The sequence below is a fragment of the Symphalangus syndactylus genome, chromosome 2 (assembly GCF_028878055.3).
Source record: "Symphalangus syndactylus isolate Jambi chromosome 2, NHGRI_mSymSyn1-v2.1_pri, whole genome shotgun sequence".
Lineage (NCBI taxonomy): Eukaryota > Metazoa > Chordata > Mammalia > Primates > Hylobatidae > Symphalangus > Symphalangus syndactylus.
In genome coordinates this window covers 87,974,838-87,991,657 of record NC_072424.2, presented here as the reverse complement: position 1 = coordinate 87,991,657, position 16,820 = coordinate 87,974,838, and the positions used below count along the sequence as shown (strand labels likewise).

Sequence of the window (16,820 nt, the reverse complement as noted above, 5' to 3'; positions counted from 1 at the left end):
AGCCACCCAACCATGGGCTCTGGTCCTGGCCATCCCCGTGTTCTTGGGGGCCTGGGAAGTCTCCTCGCCCCCACAGGCTTGGAAGTGCCTGCTCCCGCTCCCTGGCCTCTCCCCCATCCTGGCACCTGCTCCAGGGCAGAGCAGAGTTGTGGCTAAGCCCGGGTGGTGTCACAATCTGGCCAGGTATGTGTGCGCTCGAGGCAGTACTGACACACCAACCCCTGCCACCTTGACCCCCTCCAGACTTTGGGTGCCTATGAGCATGGGAGGAAAATGGAAGTGGGGCTGAGGGCAGCTCGGCTCAGGCCTGAAGGCATCTCTCAGCATGAACAGCCTGGGTGCCATGGACAGCATGTTGATGGTGACAGGAGGCAGACAGGCATCTGAGTGGAAAAGGGTGAGTCCCAAGTGAAACCCCATCTTTAAGCCAGGGAAGTCCTGAAGCCTGGAGGCTGGGCTCTCAGTTCTGTGGACCAGAGTGAGAACTTACGGTATCTTTTCCAAGCCCACCCATGGCCGCCTATGGACCAATCAGCATGCTGTTCCTCCCTTCTGAGCCCATAAAAACTTTAGACTCAGCCAGATTCACACAGACATTGGGACTACTAGCTGCAGGAAGGAGCTACCCACTTTGGGTCTCCTCAAGTCATTGGGACAACCTCCCTATGGAGAAGAGCTACCCACTCCTGGTCTCTTCTCTGCTGAGAGCTGGACACTCATCAGGATGACCTGCCTGTGGAAAGGAGCTACCCACTTCTGGTGTCCTGAGAGCTGTTCTGTCACTCAGTGAGGCTCCTCTCCACGTGCTTCATTCTTCCCAGATGTGGGACAAGAACTCGGGACCTGCTGAATGGCAGGACTGGAAGAGCTATAACACAGAGCTGAAACATGATCCTCACTTGCCACGTTGCAGGCAATGAGAAGAGAGAAGGTGAAAAGAGCTGCGGCCTTTGGAGATCCCAGACCTAGGAGCTTCCTAAGCCATTGCTGTGACACCCTCTTTGGGGCTCTGCAGTTCCTGATGTCTCCAAGCTTCTGGGCACTACAATGTTCCCTGGTTCCTGTGGTGGAAGCCACTTGTGGTATACCTAGTCCAGCCACAGCCTCTCAGGGAGCCAACACCTGTGCCAGCACCTGGAGCTGCCTGCCCCACTGCAGCCAGCATGCCTGGCTATGCGCAGTGTCCAGACCCTGTGCTTGCTCACACACCCCTTGCCACTCCGTGCCTGGCTCACCCTTGGCAGGTATGGGATCCAGGCTGGTAGTATGAGCTGCACAGCCTGCCAGGCTGAGTGAGTGGAACAACCCCAGTGGCCCTGAGCAAAACTCTGGCACAGGTGCCACTGGCCACAGAGGTTTCCAGCTGGAAAAGTAACACCCTAAGGACCCTGTGATACTTACATAGGAGGAAAACAGAAATTTAATAGGATTGCAACATTTTTTAAATAGAAGTCTGGTTTATGAGTTACAATAATTAGTTACAGTTTATTTTCTTTTCCACTTGGCTTTTCTTTCCTTTACAGCTGTTTTTTAATTTCCTTTCTGATTTTTTAAAGAGTATGCTTAACATTCCATCTTATGACAGTGTGATAGCCACAAAGTCTTTGTGTGAGAAAGGTCAGAGGGAAGTTAATCCATAATGAAAATCAGCAGTGAAGAGGGAAGAGGTCTTCCCTGGGGTCCTTTCGTCATGTGCAACATTTTGTAAAACAGTGTAGGTAAGGAAGGAAGCCAGTATATAATCAGAGAAACAAAGGTTACAGCTGCATAAGTTACAGCTGCCTGTCACGTGACTGAGGTCCCATAATCACATTCCTTTAAGGCGCAAAATAGAGTCCAACAGCTTAGATTTTGAATTACCTGTTTTCATAAGTCTAACCAAGTGAGAGAGGACTGTGGTTTGAATTAAAGTAGTAGCAGTTAGAATAAAAAAGGATCATCAGAATATGAGAGATGTTAATGATAGAATTAATAAGGCTTGATCCTCTATTGGATATAGAGAAGAGACTGCAGTGGTATGGCAGAATTGAAGATGATGCCTAGATTTGTAGGGGAAAATATAAGGAATTCAGTTTTGAATGTTTTGAATTTAATAGGTTTTATGGAACTTCCAAGTAAAAATTTCTAGGAGTCAGTTGCATATGCATATCTGCAGCTTTAGGAGAGAGATGTGAACTGGAATTAAGAAATTTTGAGTTATTCAGCAAATACATATTTAACATTTCTTATGTGCCAAGCATGTACCAGGCACCAAGCATACTGTAAAACACATGAAACCTGCTTTATGACTAATAAAGGAGACAGAAATCAATCATGAAGATACATAATTACAAACTGGGACAAGTGTCATAAGGAAAAATTAGAGGTTGCTGTGAGAAAATTTTAACAGGAGGACTACATCTCATTGAGACGGGGGGATCAGGGAATGTTATCATTGGAGCTAAAATTTGAAGAACAAGTAGGAGTAGGGCAAGTAGAATATCTTGGGCAGAAAGAACATTAGCATTATACCAATAAAAGTATTCAAACGTTAACAAACTAAGTTAAAGAAAAATAAAGCAAAAGGCAGCAGCTAACTGTATTCTGTGAAGAGACATGTTTAAAACAAAGATAGAAGAAGGTTGAAAGGAAAAGCTCTATCATGCAAACACAACCAAAAGAGCTGGTATGGCTACAAAAAACAGACTTCTAAGCAAAAACCATATTATTAGAGAGGGAGCTTATTAATGGTAAATATACCTAATAACATAGTCTTGAAATATATAAATCATATGGAGAATTTAACAACTGTGTAGTCATAGTAGGCAGTCTTAACATGTCTCTCTGATAGACCAATAGACAAAAATCAGTAAAGCTATAGAAGATGTAGGTACACTAGCAGATGTAACTAATGGACATACGTAGACCACTGCAACCACCAATAACAAAATGTATATATTGTTTTTCAGTATCCCTGGAATGTTTACAAAAATTGACTATTTTGGACAATAAAGTAAGTAAATACATTTTAAAAGGATGAAGTGATACAAAGTATATTTTCTGACCACAATGTCCTTATTCTAGAAATTAATACAAAAACAAAAAACTTTTCAAGGACATTACATTAAGATAACGGACCATTTTGGCTGGGCGCAGTGGCTCACGCCTGTAGTCCCAGCACTTTGGGAGGTTGAGGCGGGTGGATCACGAGGTCAGGAGATTGAGACCATCCTGGCTAACACAGTGAAACCCTGTCTCTACTAAAAATACAAAAAAATTAGCTGGGCATGGTGGCAGGTGCCTGTAGTCCCAGCTACTCGGGAGGCTGAGGCAGGAGAATGGCATGAACCAGGGAGGCGGAGCTTGCAGTGAGTTGAGATTGCACCACTGCACTCCAGCCTGGGCGACAGAGCGAGACTCCATCTCAAAAAAAAAAAAAAAAAAAAAAAAGATAATGGACTGTTTTCTCTCATGGATGTAAATGCAAAAAACTAATTATATTAACAAACCAAAACTACACTTGATCTTAGCCTAAAGGCCAAAAAGTGATGACAAACCAAAACTAAATCCAGTAATTGGTAAAAACAAACAAACAAACAAACAAAAAACCCAGATAATCTTCCTATTTTGAGGTCAGCTGATTAGAAATCTTTTTTTTCAGTATTTCATTCATTTTATTGCCGAGTGATATTCTATTGTATGCATACATTATTGCCTGTTTATACATTCTACTGTTGAAGTACATTTTAGTTTTCCTATTTTTTATTCTCCTGCTACTTTTTGTTTAATAATCTATTAAGTTTTTTTTATTGTTATTATACTTTGATTAGAAATCTTAACTCCATTGACTACCTTAATTCTAAGCCCTTTGCCATATGATGTAACATATTCATAGATTCAGGGGAATAAGATCATGGGTAGCTTTAGGAGACCATTATTCTTCCTACCACATACATCTCATCCAATTAGGTTTATTCCAAGGATGCAGAGTTGTTTACCAACAAAAAAACCCCACAGTCAATATAATTCACCACACTAACAGAGTAAGAGTCACATGATTATCATAATAAATGTAGGAAAAACATTTGATAGCATGATTTTTTAAACTCTTAGGCAGCTAGTAATAGGAACTTCGTTAGTCCTAGCCAGAGCAATCCTACAAAAAAGAAAGGGCATCCAGATCAGTAAAGAGGAAGTCATACTGTCGCTGTTCACCAATGAAATGATCATATACCTAGAAAACCCTAAAGACTCGTCCAAAAAGCTAGAACTGATAAATGAATTCAGTAAAGTTTCAGGATACAAAATTAATGTACACAAGTCAGTAGCACTGCTCTACACCAATAGTGACCAAGCTGAGAATCAAATCCAGAACTCAACCCCTTTTATAATAGCTGCAACAAATAAAATAAAATACTTAGAAATATACCTAACCAAGGTGTAAGACCTCTACAAGGAAAACTACAAAACACTGCTGAAAGAAATCGTAGAAAACACAAACAAAATGGAAACATGTCACATGCTCATGGGTGGGTAGAATCAGTATTGTGAAAATGACCATACTGCCAAAAGCAATCTACAAAATGCAATTTCCATCAAAATACCACTGTCATTCTTCACAGAACTAGAAAAAAACTTCCAAAATTCATATGGAACCAAAAAAGGGCCTGCATAGCTAAAGCAAGGCTAAGCAAAAAGAACAAATCTGGAGACATCACATTACCTGACTTCAAACTATACTATAAGGCCATACTCACCAAAACAGCATGGTACTGGTATAAAAATAGGCACATAGGCTGGGTGCGGTGGCTCACACCTCTAATCCTTGCACTTTGGGAGGCCGAGGCAGGCAGATCACCTGAGGTCAGGAGTTTGAGACCAGCCTGAACAACATGGTGAAACCCTGTCTCTACTAAAAATAAAAAAATTAGCCAGGCGTGGTGGTGGGCACCTGTAATCCCAGCTACTTGGGAGGCTGAGGCAGGAGAATCACTTGAACCTGGGAGGCAGAGGTTGCAGTGAGCTGAGATCATGCCACTGCACTCCAGCCTAGGCAACAAGAGTGAAACTCCACCTCCAAAAAAAAAAAAAGGGCACATAGAATAATGGAACAGAATAGAGAACCCAGAAATAAAGCCAGATACAGCCAATTGATGTTCGACAAAACAAATGAAAACATAAAGTGGGAAAAGGACACCCTGTTCAACAAATGGTGCTGGGGTAATCGTCAAGCCACATGTAGAAGAATGAAACTGGATCCTCATCTCTCACCTTATAAAAAGATCAACCCAAGGCCAAGCATGGTGGCATACACTTGTAATCCCAGCACTTTGGGAGGCCAAGGCAGGTGGATCACCTGAAGTCAGGAGTTCGAGACCCAGCTTGACCAACGTGGTGAAACCCCATCTCTGCTAAAAATACAAAATTAGCTGGGCATGGTGGAGGTTGCAGTGAGCTTAGATCATGCCACTGCTCTCCACCCTGGGCAACAGAGCGAGATTCTGTCTCCAAAAAACAGAAAACAAAAACAAAAAAAAATTCTAGAAGATAACATCGGAAAAACCCTTCTAGACATTGGCTTAGGCAGACGGTTCCTGACCAAGAACCCAAAAAGAAATGCAACAAAAACAAAGATAAATAGATAAGACTTAATTAAACTAAAAAGCTTCTACACAGCAGCAGAGTAAACAGACAACCCACAGAGTAGGAGAAAATCTTCACACTCTCTGTACATCTGACAATGGATTAATATTCAGAATCTACAATGAACTCAAAAATCAGAAAAAAAAATCCCATCAGAAAGTAGTCGAAGGACATGAATAGACAATTTTCCAAAGAAGATATACAAGTGGCCAAAAAACATGAAAAAATGGTCACCATCACTAATAATCAGGGAAATGCAAATCAAAACCACAATACCACCTTGCTCCTGCAAGAATGGCCATAATAAAAAACATCAAAAAACAATAGCTGTTGTTGTGGATGTGGTGAAAAAGGAGCACTTTCACAGTGCTGGTGGGAATGTAAACTAATACAAACACTATGGAGAACAGTGTGGAGATTCCTTAAAGAACTAAAAGTAGATCTACCATTTGATCCAGCGGTCCCACTATTGGGTATCTACCCAGAAGAAAAGAAGTCATTATATAAAAAAGATACTATAAAAAAGTCATTATACAAAGAAGTCATTTTACAAAAAAGATACTTGCACTTGCATGTTTATAGCAGCACAATTTGTAATTGCAAAAATATGGATGTATATAGCAGAGCAGCACAATTTGTAATTGCAAAACCATGGTATACACACACACACACACACACACACACACACAGTGGAATACTACACAGCCATAAAAAAGAATGAAAATAATGACATTCATAGCAAGCTGGATGGAATTGGAGGCTATTACTGTAAGTGAAGTAACTCCAGAATGAAAAACCAAACATCGTATGTTCTCACTCATAAGTGGGAGCTAAGCTATGAGGATGCAAAGGCGTAAGAATGATACAATGGACTTTGGGGACTTGGGGGAAAGGGTGAGATGACAGTGAGGGATAGAAGACTACACAGTGGGTACAGTGTTTCCTGCTTGGGTGATGGGTGCACCAAAATCTCAGAAATCACCACTAAAGAACTTACACATGCAACCAAATACCACCTGTTCCCCCAGAAACCTATTAAAATAAAATAATAATAAAGGAACTTCCTTAATCTATTAAAAGGTGTCTATAAAACAAAATAACCACAAAACATATTACAGATGCCTTGTGAAATGTTGAAGGCTTTTCCGCTTGAGTTAAAGAAAAAGACAAGGATGTTTGCCATCATCCTTATGTATATGAAATACGTATTTCACATTGCATTAAAGATTATAGCTAGTGTGGTAAGGCAAGAAAAAGAAATACAATATATAAGATGGATTAGAATAGAGGAAATCGTCACTATTCACATATGATTGTGTACATTTAAAAATCCAAAATAATTGCAGATAGGTTAGAGATTAGGAAGGTCTTGGGATATAGGGTCAATATTAAAAAATCAATTTATTTTCTATATATACAACAATATATATTGTGGTTCCAGTATTATAAAAACATCTACATACAAATAAATAATGAAGACTTCTCTTTAGAAAACTATAAAACATTAAGAGACTTTTAAAAATCCTGAAGTAATTGGAGCAATGTATTATGTTCGTGGATAGAAAGAAATGTATAAATATCAGTACTTCCCAATATGATAGGTTTCATAACAGTTCCAGTCAAATTCCCAATAGGTAGAGGTGGGTGTATGTGTTATGTGTGACTTGATAATCTTATTCTAAAAATTTACATGGAAATACACAGGGTCAAGAATAAACAGAACATTTTTGGAAAACAAGATTGGAGGGCTTGCCCTATTGTGCATCAAGACAACTATAAGCCAGGCACAGTGGCTCAAGCCTGTAATTCTAGCACTTTGGGAGGCTGAGGTGGGTCAGTTGTCTGAGCTGAGGAGTTTGAGACCAGCCTGGACAACATGGCAGGACCCCATCTCCTAAAAATACAAAAAATTAGCCGGGTGTTGTGGCACATGTCTGTAGTCCCAGCCACTCCGGAGGCTGAGGCAGGAGAATCGCTTGAACCCAAGAGGTGAAGGTTGCAGTGAACCAAGATTACCCTACTGCACTCCAGCCTGAGCAACAGAGCGAACTTACTATAAAGCCTGATTAATTAAGTCAGTTTGTCATTAGCTCTAGGTTAGTCAAAAAGAGCAATGGAATAGTCCGTAGCTCAAAATCTGATTTAAAAATACATAGAAACTTGATTTATGACAAAAGTGCCACCATAGAGCAATAGAGAAATACTAGGCTTTTCAATGAGTGGTGCTGAAATAATATATAAGGAACCTAACTGCCACATCACACCATTCACAAAATTAATTCCACATCAGTTATAGATTATAAGACAAAACAAAGCTAAGAGATAAAGTGAAAGGTCATATTTATGATCTTGGTGTAGAAAAATATTTTAGAAACTATGCTTTTGTTCTAAACTTGAAAAGATTGAGAATATCCTTACCACATGGAGCGTAAAAACTTATGTTCATTAAAAGACATCACTAAGAAAGTGGAATAGCAAGTGAAAGAAAAGATTCGCATCACATATAACCTTCAAATGGCTCATATCTAGTGTTTCTACAAATCAGCCCTAACACAAAAAATGGCCAAAAATGGACAAGAGGATTGAACAGGCACTTCCCAAGAGAAAAATCCAAAAGATGAAGAAACATGAAAAGGTGCTTAAATTCAATAATTGGGAAACACAAATTAAAACTATAACAAGTAGCCACAACATACCGTCAAGAACAACTAGAATTTAAAAACTGACAGTGTCAAGTGTTATGAGGATGTGGAGCAGCAGCAGCCTCTTAACTGCTGAAAGTAACATGTTGGTACAGTCTCTGGAACAGTTTGGCCTCTTTCCTAAAGATGAAATTGTGTGTATCCTTAACTTGGCTATTCTTGTCCTGAAGTATATTCACAATAGAAATGTGTACACTAAGACACATGTACATGAATGATCAGTATAGTCCTCTTCATAATAGCTTCAAACTGGAAACAATTCATTAACATTAGAATGGGTAAATAAATTGTAGTGTTGTCATATAGTGGACTATTATATGGCAGTGAAAATGAACAACCTGCACAGAACAATATGGATGAATGTTATAATGTGGAATAAAAAAGGCAAGGCATAAGATAATATGTATCATATTAGTCTATATAAACTTCAAAAAGCTATCAAAACAAAACTATAGTGTTTAAAGTTGCCTGTGTAAGTTGTGAAAATAAAAAGAAAAACAAGGAAATGCTTATTATAAAAAGAATAAAGGTTACCTGTCTTGGGGAGGTAAGCAAGAATGATTGGGAAGAGGACCAAAGTGGAAGGGTTCTGGCAATTGGTACAGGCAATATTTTATTTCTTAATGGGGTTACATGAGAGTTTGGTTAAATTTTTGAGGTGTACAATTTTGTATACTTGTTTTCTCTACATTTCATGTTGCACAGTTTTAGAATGGATTAAAAATGTGGAGAGAATGCTAAACAAATAGGTCAGAGGAAACAAATTTATGCAAAAGTTTTTAAAAGCATGTTGATAAGTAACACTTAACTGCAACTAAGTTTATCCCAAACTTCTCATTTGTTAGTCATTAAAGCTCAGTAATTAATAAATGGTTTCCTTTAGTAACCATTGTTCACTGATAGATAGTACAGTCAGTCGTTTCCCACTTTGCACAGTAGTGCAGGACTGTAAAAAATGACAGTATAAGTTGAAACCATGAAAAACGATCTTAATAAAAAATGGGGAAAATTACAATGTTTTAACATACGCTTTTTAAAAATTTTTGTCAAGACAGGAAAACCTCTTCTATTGTTGGTTAAAAGGTATAGGGAAATTTAAAAGTATTTATTTAGCACAATGTCATTTAAGATATTGGAGCCCATTAGAATTAGTGTTTTATTTCTTTGTAAAAAAAACTTATCAAAGGCAGTTTGAGCAGTTCTTGTTGTGTAACTTACAACAGCAGAGGTAGCAAAGTGAGCATCTTTTCTGTGCCTTGGCAAATTGTCACACTCCTTTCTTTTAAATTAGGATTAGCTTCCAACATTTTATCTTTTGTGCTTTCACTGTCACGAAGTAGCTCCAAGAGTTTCTTAAATGTGAAGGTTTTTTTGCTAGTGTCACTTCCTTTGGAACATATACCTTCTTTTTGTCACAACCACATTCCTCATTTATGTCTGTAGGTTTGCCTTCACTAAGTTCCTCAGGCTGCGTATCTAGAAGCTCTCAAACAGTGGCAGTGGCAACATTTCCACAGTCAGCTACTTCATCTGTTCCTCCACTTATGTTGGATTTGAATTTCATTTCCAGTGTTATCATTTTTTTGTTTGTTTTTTGTTTTTTGCTGCACTTCTATCTTTGTTGGCCAATTCCCGCTTTCATCTACCTATTTAGTAAAATTTCATGTAGATTTAGCACTGGGAGGCAAGAAGGCAACAGGTGCATGCTTTGCTGTCTGTAGGTGAGTTGACTAACAGATGAGGTGTAACCAATCATCAACTGACTTTGAAAGAAGTGGCGATTGGTCACTGATCATGATGTACAACTCATCTTAACAGTGATTTGTGGACTAGAGCAGCAATCTCCTTGTTTTTGGCACAAGGGGCTAGTTTCGTGGAAGACAGTCTTTCCGCGGGCGGGGAGTGGGGGTATGTGGAGTGGGGCATGGTTTCAGGATGAAACTGTACCACCTCAGATCATCAGGCATTAATTAGATTCTTATAAGGAGCATGCAACCTAGACCCCTCACGTGTGCAGTTCACAATAGGCCTCGTGCTCCTATGAGAATCTAATGCTGCCACTGATCTGACAGGAGGTGGAACTCAGGCAGTAATGCTTGCTCACCTACTGCTCACCTCCTGCTGTACAGCCCAGTTCCTGACAGGCCACTGACCGTTACTGGTCTGCAGCGGCGGGGGGGTTGGGGAGTCCTGGACTAGAGTAGTAGAAATGAAGTTTGTTTTTGTGCAGTTACAGTTAATATACTGTAGTAAGTGAAATTTGAATCATGGTGTTGGGCAGTGTTGTTACTTAACTAAACTCGAGTCACTCAAATTTGTTCATATGCGAAGCATGCAAAGTGAGAGCAGCCTATAATTCAAAGATGGTTGAACTTTTTGATCAGTTAAATAAAGATTTGGTAGATTCCAATGAGATTTCAGATGCAGGGCTACTTGGAGTATTTGATCTGAGCTGTTGAACACCTGATACATATTATGTGATAATGTAAATTTGATTTACTCTTACAGCTTCCTTAATCCTTTTATGCACTTCCTTAGAGAGGACATCTCACACTAACTCTCTAGAACAAAATCCCTATTATAGTAAATAAAAACAGTGTTTTTAGGAGAATAATAGTGATGATAATTGTGAATTCACCATGTAGCAGCTGACATTGAAAGCAAGTTTTTAAAAAACGTCTTATATAATGTTGATATTCTAGTAATTGTAAGTTAAATCAATTTTGATTATTTTAGTTGGGTAATTTCATTTTTATTGTCTCCATGCAAGCAAATACAGTTGGCCCTTGAACAACCCAGAAGTTAGGGGCACCAGTCCTCTGCATTGCTGAAAATCTGTGTGTAACTTCTGACTTTCCAAAAACTTAACTAATTATAGACTACTGTTGACCAGAAGCCTTACCGAGAACATAAAGTGTTGTTTAACATATTTTGTATGTTATATGTATTATATGCTGCATTCTTACAATAAAATAAACCAGAGAAAATAAAATGTTATTAAAAAATCATAAGATAAAATACATTAAGTGGAAGTGAATCATCATAAAGGTCTTCATCTTTGTCATTTTCACATTGAGTAGGCTGAGGAGGAAGAGGAGGGGTTTGTCCTGCTGTCTCAGGGAGGCAGAGAGGGAAGAAAATCCACCAGTAAGTGGACCCATGCAGTTCAAATCCCTGTTGTTCAAGGGTCAACGGTGCTTTATTCTTCAATGAAAAATAGAGTCTCATTCTGTGTTGGCTGAAATTTAATATTGTTAATTTATTTTTGATTTCCTACAGGTGAACTGGCACAAAGGTTAATCTCAAGATGCCACTAGTGAAAAGAAACATCGATCCTAGGCACTTGTGCCACACAGCACTGCCTAGAGGCATTAAGAATGAACTGGAATGTGTAACCAATATTTCCTTGGCAAATATAATTAGACAACTAAGTAGCCTAAGTAAGTATATATCAATTAAAAATATACTCACAAACCAGGATGTTATGCTTTAGAGTATTAAGAAGTTGTGCTTCTGATTAATTTGGCAGTATGATTTGGTGAGAGGAGTACAAAATTAGCCTGAAAAATATAGTCACATGAGTATAATTATTGAGTTTTAGAAGAATTTCCTCTTCTTCTGCATGATGTTTCTTCTGGGAAAGGAAAATACAGACAGAATCTCTAGGAACAGAATCACATGTGAATGAAAATTATTGAGATTGTTTTAAAAATATGTAATCTGCGAAAGGACCAGAGTTGTACTTTTGTTTGGTTATTATCACTATTTACTCTGTTTAGAGGCCTCAACTATTTGTGTTTTCAAACACTAGTATCCCTCTTTTTATATATATGTTTAATTAGTTTAGGGAAATATTTTTATATTAGCAAAGATCTAAGGTGAGAGGTATGGGGTCATTACTAGTCAGAGGAGTAGGCTAGTCAAGTGGGTTGTCTAAGAGACATTAGGATATAAGTCAGGAAATCTGATATGCAGCACTGTGTGAAAACAGCAAGTGAACTTGTCCACTGGCAGACAGAAGTCAAGCAGGTTGGCCAGAGAATAAAGGCCAGTGAAAGAGGCACATTAGGGATAAGGAGACAGGCAATATGTTCTCATTTCAAATTTACAGAATAGAGCAACTTGGTTAAGGAATTAAACAAATTATTTTCTATTCTAAGTTTAATCAGAAAATTTAAAAAATAAATCTGGTCTGTCTTTTGCATTGAAGGATTAGCTTTTTCATAAGACATTGATATTTCATTTTAAAGGTAAAACAAGGTGTTCTTGGCAGAGATAATATCCACCAAGTGATCCTAGATTTATCTCATCAGCCATATAAATTCTCCTGATAAGCAGGCTTGGCTTTTCTTTTCTTTTCCTTTTAACTTTTGTCCTTTTTTTTATAATTGAGTACTTAGCACAAGAGGTTGTTAATCTAATTTGTTTCCAGTAAGAAAGTTTAGGCATACATCTGTAGCGAGAGCAACATAAAAAGTTAAATTTGAATATTCTCTGTGAGAGTACTAAATTTTTGCATTGCCTGTGAAATAGTAAGAATAAATAAAAGGCTATTTTATTTGAATTTTAAGTATATTCCTTGTTCCATTCAGTGGTTATTTTTTTCAGGTTAGTGAATCACTAAAGTATTGTTTACTTGAGACTAATAGAAAAATGTTAGAGTTCCCAGATTAAATATGATTAACTATATTGTTTAAAGATATTTTGCAGATTTTTTATGACTTAGCGCGGATTGAATCGAATATAACATGATGTCATATAAAATTTGTTTTATATACATTATGTACATACATAAGTATATAAGCATGCTAATATTAAAATACATGTTAAGAACATAGAAATGGCATTAGTAATTTTGTATAAAATATTTCTTAAAATTAAGATGAATTGTGGATCCAGTACAGGCATCTTATTTTAGGTATATACACAATATAGAATTTAGAACTAATATTATGATTAAGGGTGATAATTTGCAGTACTAACCCATTTGTTACGAAACTTAAAGATGAAAATTTAAGGAATTTTTAAGTCTATATAGTCCATATAAGCAACATCTATCAGCAGGCACATGGTTATGCTGTAGCCAAACTCTGAAAATTATAAATACCTTGTAACAATATAACTAAATTAGGTGTTGGGTGCTTCACATTTAGAATCAGAGACCTGGAAGGCATTGTTTAAGCAGTTTGTAGAGATTCAAAAACAAAGAGAAAACCCATAAAATATTGTAGCAAGGTGTGACAATAGTTTACCGCCCTGAAATTAACTTCTCTGGCAGCTTTCCCACTTGACATAGTTGAGAACCTGGAATTAAATTTAAAAGGCCTCTAGATAGCCAGAATAAATAAACTCATGCACTAAAGACCATGCACATAAAATAACCAATTGATCCCTCTCTCAAAACCTGTTTACTTTTACCTCGATAGTTCAAACAGATTTGATGATGTGGTTTCCAAACAGTTATGCTTCAGAGGATAAAAGGAGGAAGCATGGGAGGAGATACTAGAAGGAGGCATCACTGAACCCAACCAAAAGGAGGTAGTTTACAGGAAAGGACAAAGTGATGTAGGGGAAGATGCAACATAAAAACTGGAAAGAAGCCATTTAATGTAAAGCAAATATCCTTATACATTTCAAGGCCATTTTCTGGCCTAGGATAATATTTGATTTTCATAATTCATGCCCATGAGTCCCTAAGAAAAAATTAAATTATGTTTAATTTTATATTCCATTTAAGAAGAGGGAAGCTTAGAATACGTTTCACAAGTTTCCATCCAAAATAGTTAAAATAACAATTGATGTATTAGATAATAATCTCTGAATTACTCAGAAAACTTGGCTATCCAAAATGTTTAGATAATGGAGATTTTCACTTTGGTGCTGTTATTAGTACCGAAAGTGCTTGAGAATATAGCAATGAAAGTAAACTGCAGGGATCCACATGGCTTAGGGCTGGATATCTTCCTGACCTTTCCCTCACAAAAATGTACTTCCTTTTTTTATTTTTTTGAAACAGAGTTTTGCTCTGTCACGCAGGCTGGAGTGCAGTGGTGCGATCTTGGCTCACTACAGCCTCCACCTCCCAGGTTCAAGCAATTCTTGTACCTCAGCCACCCAAGCAGCTGGGTTTACAGGCGAGTGCCATCATGCCTGGCTAATTTTTGTATTATTTTTAGTAGAAATGGGGTTTTGCCATGTTGGCCAGGCTGGCCTTGAACTTCTGGCCTCAAGTGATCCACCCGCCTCGGCCTCCCAAAGTGCTGGGATTACAGGTGTGAGCCACCATACCCAGCCAGTACATCTGTTTTTTGTGAGATTTTTCCTAGTAGAACATAATTCTGTTTTATATTAGGTAATTACCACAAACCTATAATTCACTTTATATCAATTTCCTCTTTCTCATTTTATTGCTTTCTTAATGATGCAAGGTTTTTTACTCCTTAGCTGAGCTAGGTCCAGGTTTTTGTCTCAAGATGAGGAAGAATTAGGCACACAGATACTTGAAGAGTGAATGGAGTAGAATTTATTAAGTGAAAGGAAAGCTCTCTCAGCAAAGAGAGGAGTCCTGAAAGCAGGTTCCAGGTTGCCCCCTCACAGTTGAATACAAGGGCATATATAGAGAGAGAAGCTGATGGGGCTGGGTTCCCTATTTGTATAAGGCACAGATTACTGGTGGCTTCACCACATTCCCCCAGTGCACATGCAGGCCCTTAGTCTGCTATGGGCATGTTTAAGTAAGCCCCCTGTGCAAGTTCCCTTATCTGTGCAAAGCATCTGGTGTAAGCCCTTGTGGGGTGGGTCAGAGGTTCTCTAGGGACCCTTCCCTTACTGTCTGCCTAAAGCAAGCTAGCTAACTCCTTTCATTAACAATCATTGGGATTCTGAATACCTAAGGGATCTCTTCCCCTGGCTTTTCTCTTATTGAATATAGTCAGTTCTTATTGCCAAGATTAGTCTTTTCCATCTCTGTATCTATACCTAGCATTTGTATCCCTACCAATTGTTGAATAAATGAATAACTTTATACCTGCTTTTTATTCCATTTGGGATGCTTCCCTTATCTGCCAGAGAAACTGTCTCTGGAAGTATCTTGATCACTGAATAACTTTTGACACCTGAAAGTGAGGTGCTTCTATCTCTGCTGTGTTACTCCTACCTTATATTAAAAGCTGCCTGTTATTGAGCTCCTCTGTATCAGGTGCACTTCAAGGCTCTTTGCTTGCTTCTTTTAGAGACAGATATTTTTATTCCTATTTTACAGATAAGGAAATTGAGACCAAAGTCTCACAGTGAATAGAACAAATATTTGGACTTATTTATTAAATTGCTTTAAATATTTGTTTAAATGTCTGGTTCTCCCTCTGTTCAAAATTCAGTAATGGCAGGGATCTTCTTCCAGTTATTTTGGCTTACTCTTTTCAGTAATAAGAACTTACACAACTGGAGGAATACAGTGATTTTAGATTTATGATTTTTTTTTCAGAAGTTGTAACAAGAGAGTGTAAAAGATCTCCTGAATTTCTGAATCTGTATCTTGGGCATACCTGAGACAGGTCATCTTCTAGGTCTTTGATGAATCTTGGGTTAAAATCTATTTCTAGCTAATATAAATGCTGATTATATATAAATGCTGATTATATATAAATGCTACAGTCTACATATAAATGCCTTCAGATTGATAGGCATATTATTTGCATATACATTTACATCATAATCTTCTCTAACCCTCATCAGGTGGACAGATATAGATAAAGCAAGTAATTTCCATTTTAGACACAAATCATTTAACAGAAAGTAGTAGAACAAGGTTTAAAAGCAGGCTTCCCAGGGTATCTCTTTTTTTTCCCCCACTTTGTCATGGCTGGGTGACTTTAGATGGGGTTTAAAGTTTAAAATACAGTTGGCCCTTGAACAATGTAGGGGTTAGGGGCACAGATCCTCAGTGAAGCCAGAAATTTGCATATAACTTTTGACTCCCCCAAAACTTAACTGCCTATAGGCTACTATTGACCAGAAGCCTTACCGAGAACATAAACTGTTGCTTAACATGTATATTTTATGTTGTATGTATAGTAGTATACTGTATTACTACAATAAGGAAAGCTAAAGAAAAGAATATGTTATTAAGAAAACCATAAGAAAAAATATACTTACTGTTCATTAAATGGAAGTGGATCATCATAAAAGTCTTCATCCTCGTTATCTTCACATTGAGTAGGCCAAAGAGGGGAAGGAAAAGGAGTTTGTCTTGCTGTCTCAGGAGTAGCAGAGGCAGAGAAGTGGAGGAGGTAGAAGTAGTAGAGGTGGGCACGCTGGTGTAACTTTACAAAAACACATCTTGATTTCTGACTTTTTTGCTTCTTCATTTCTCTAAAAATGTTTTTATATGGTACCAATCCTCCTTTTATTTGCTTTAGTTTTGGTACCTGTATCATAGAAGGGTTCACGTTGTAAAATAAATCAAAAGTAGTCTTGAATAATTGGAACCCTTTTGCC

The 16,820-nt window shown here is 37.9% G+C and overlaps 1 protein-coding gene across 7 annotated transcripts in view; it reads left to right on the top strand.

The window, feature by feature from the left end:
* Positions 1–16,820, top strand: part of WASF1 (WASP family member 1) — a 78,621-nt gene that overhangs the window by 39,269 nt on the left and 22,532 nt on the right. For 6 of the 7 annotated variants that reach the window (XM_055261136.2, XM_055261129.2, XM_063631122.1 and 3 more), the window contains one exon: positions 11,604–11,764. In XM_055261136.2, coding sequence (XP_055117111.1) covers positions 11,632–11,764 — 133 coding nt within the window. In that variant the 5' untranslated portion in view covers positions 11,604–11,631. Of the gene's footprint in view, positions 1–2,948; positions 2,993–11,603; positions 11,765–16,820 lie in introns of those variants that run through there. The other variant, XM_063631123.1, reaches the window with a different exon arrangement.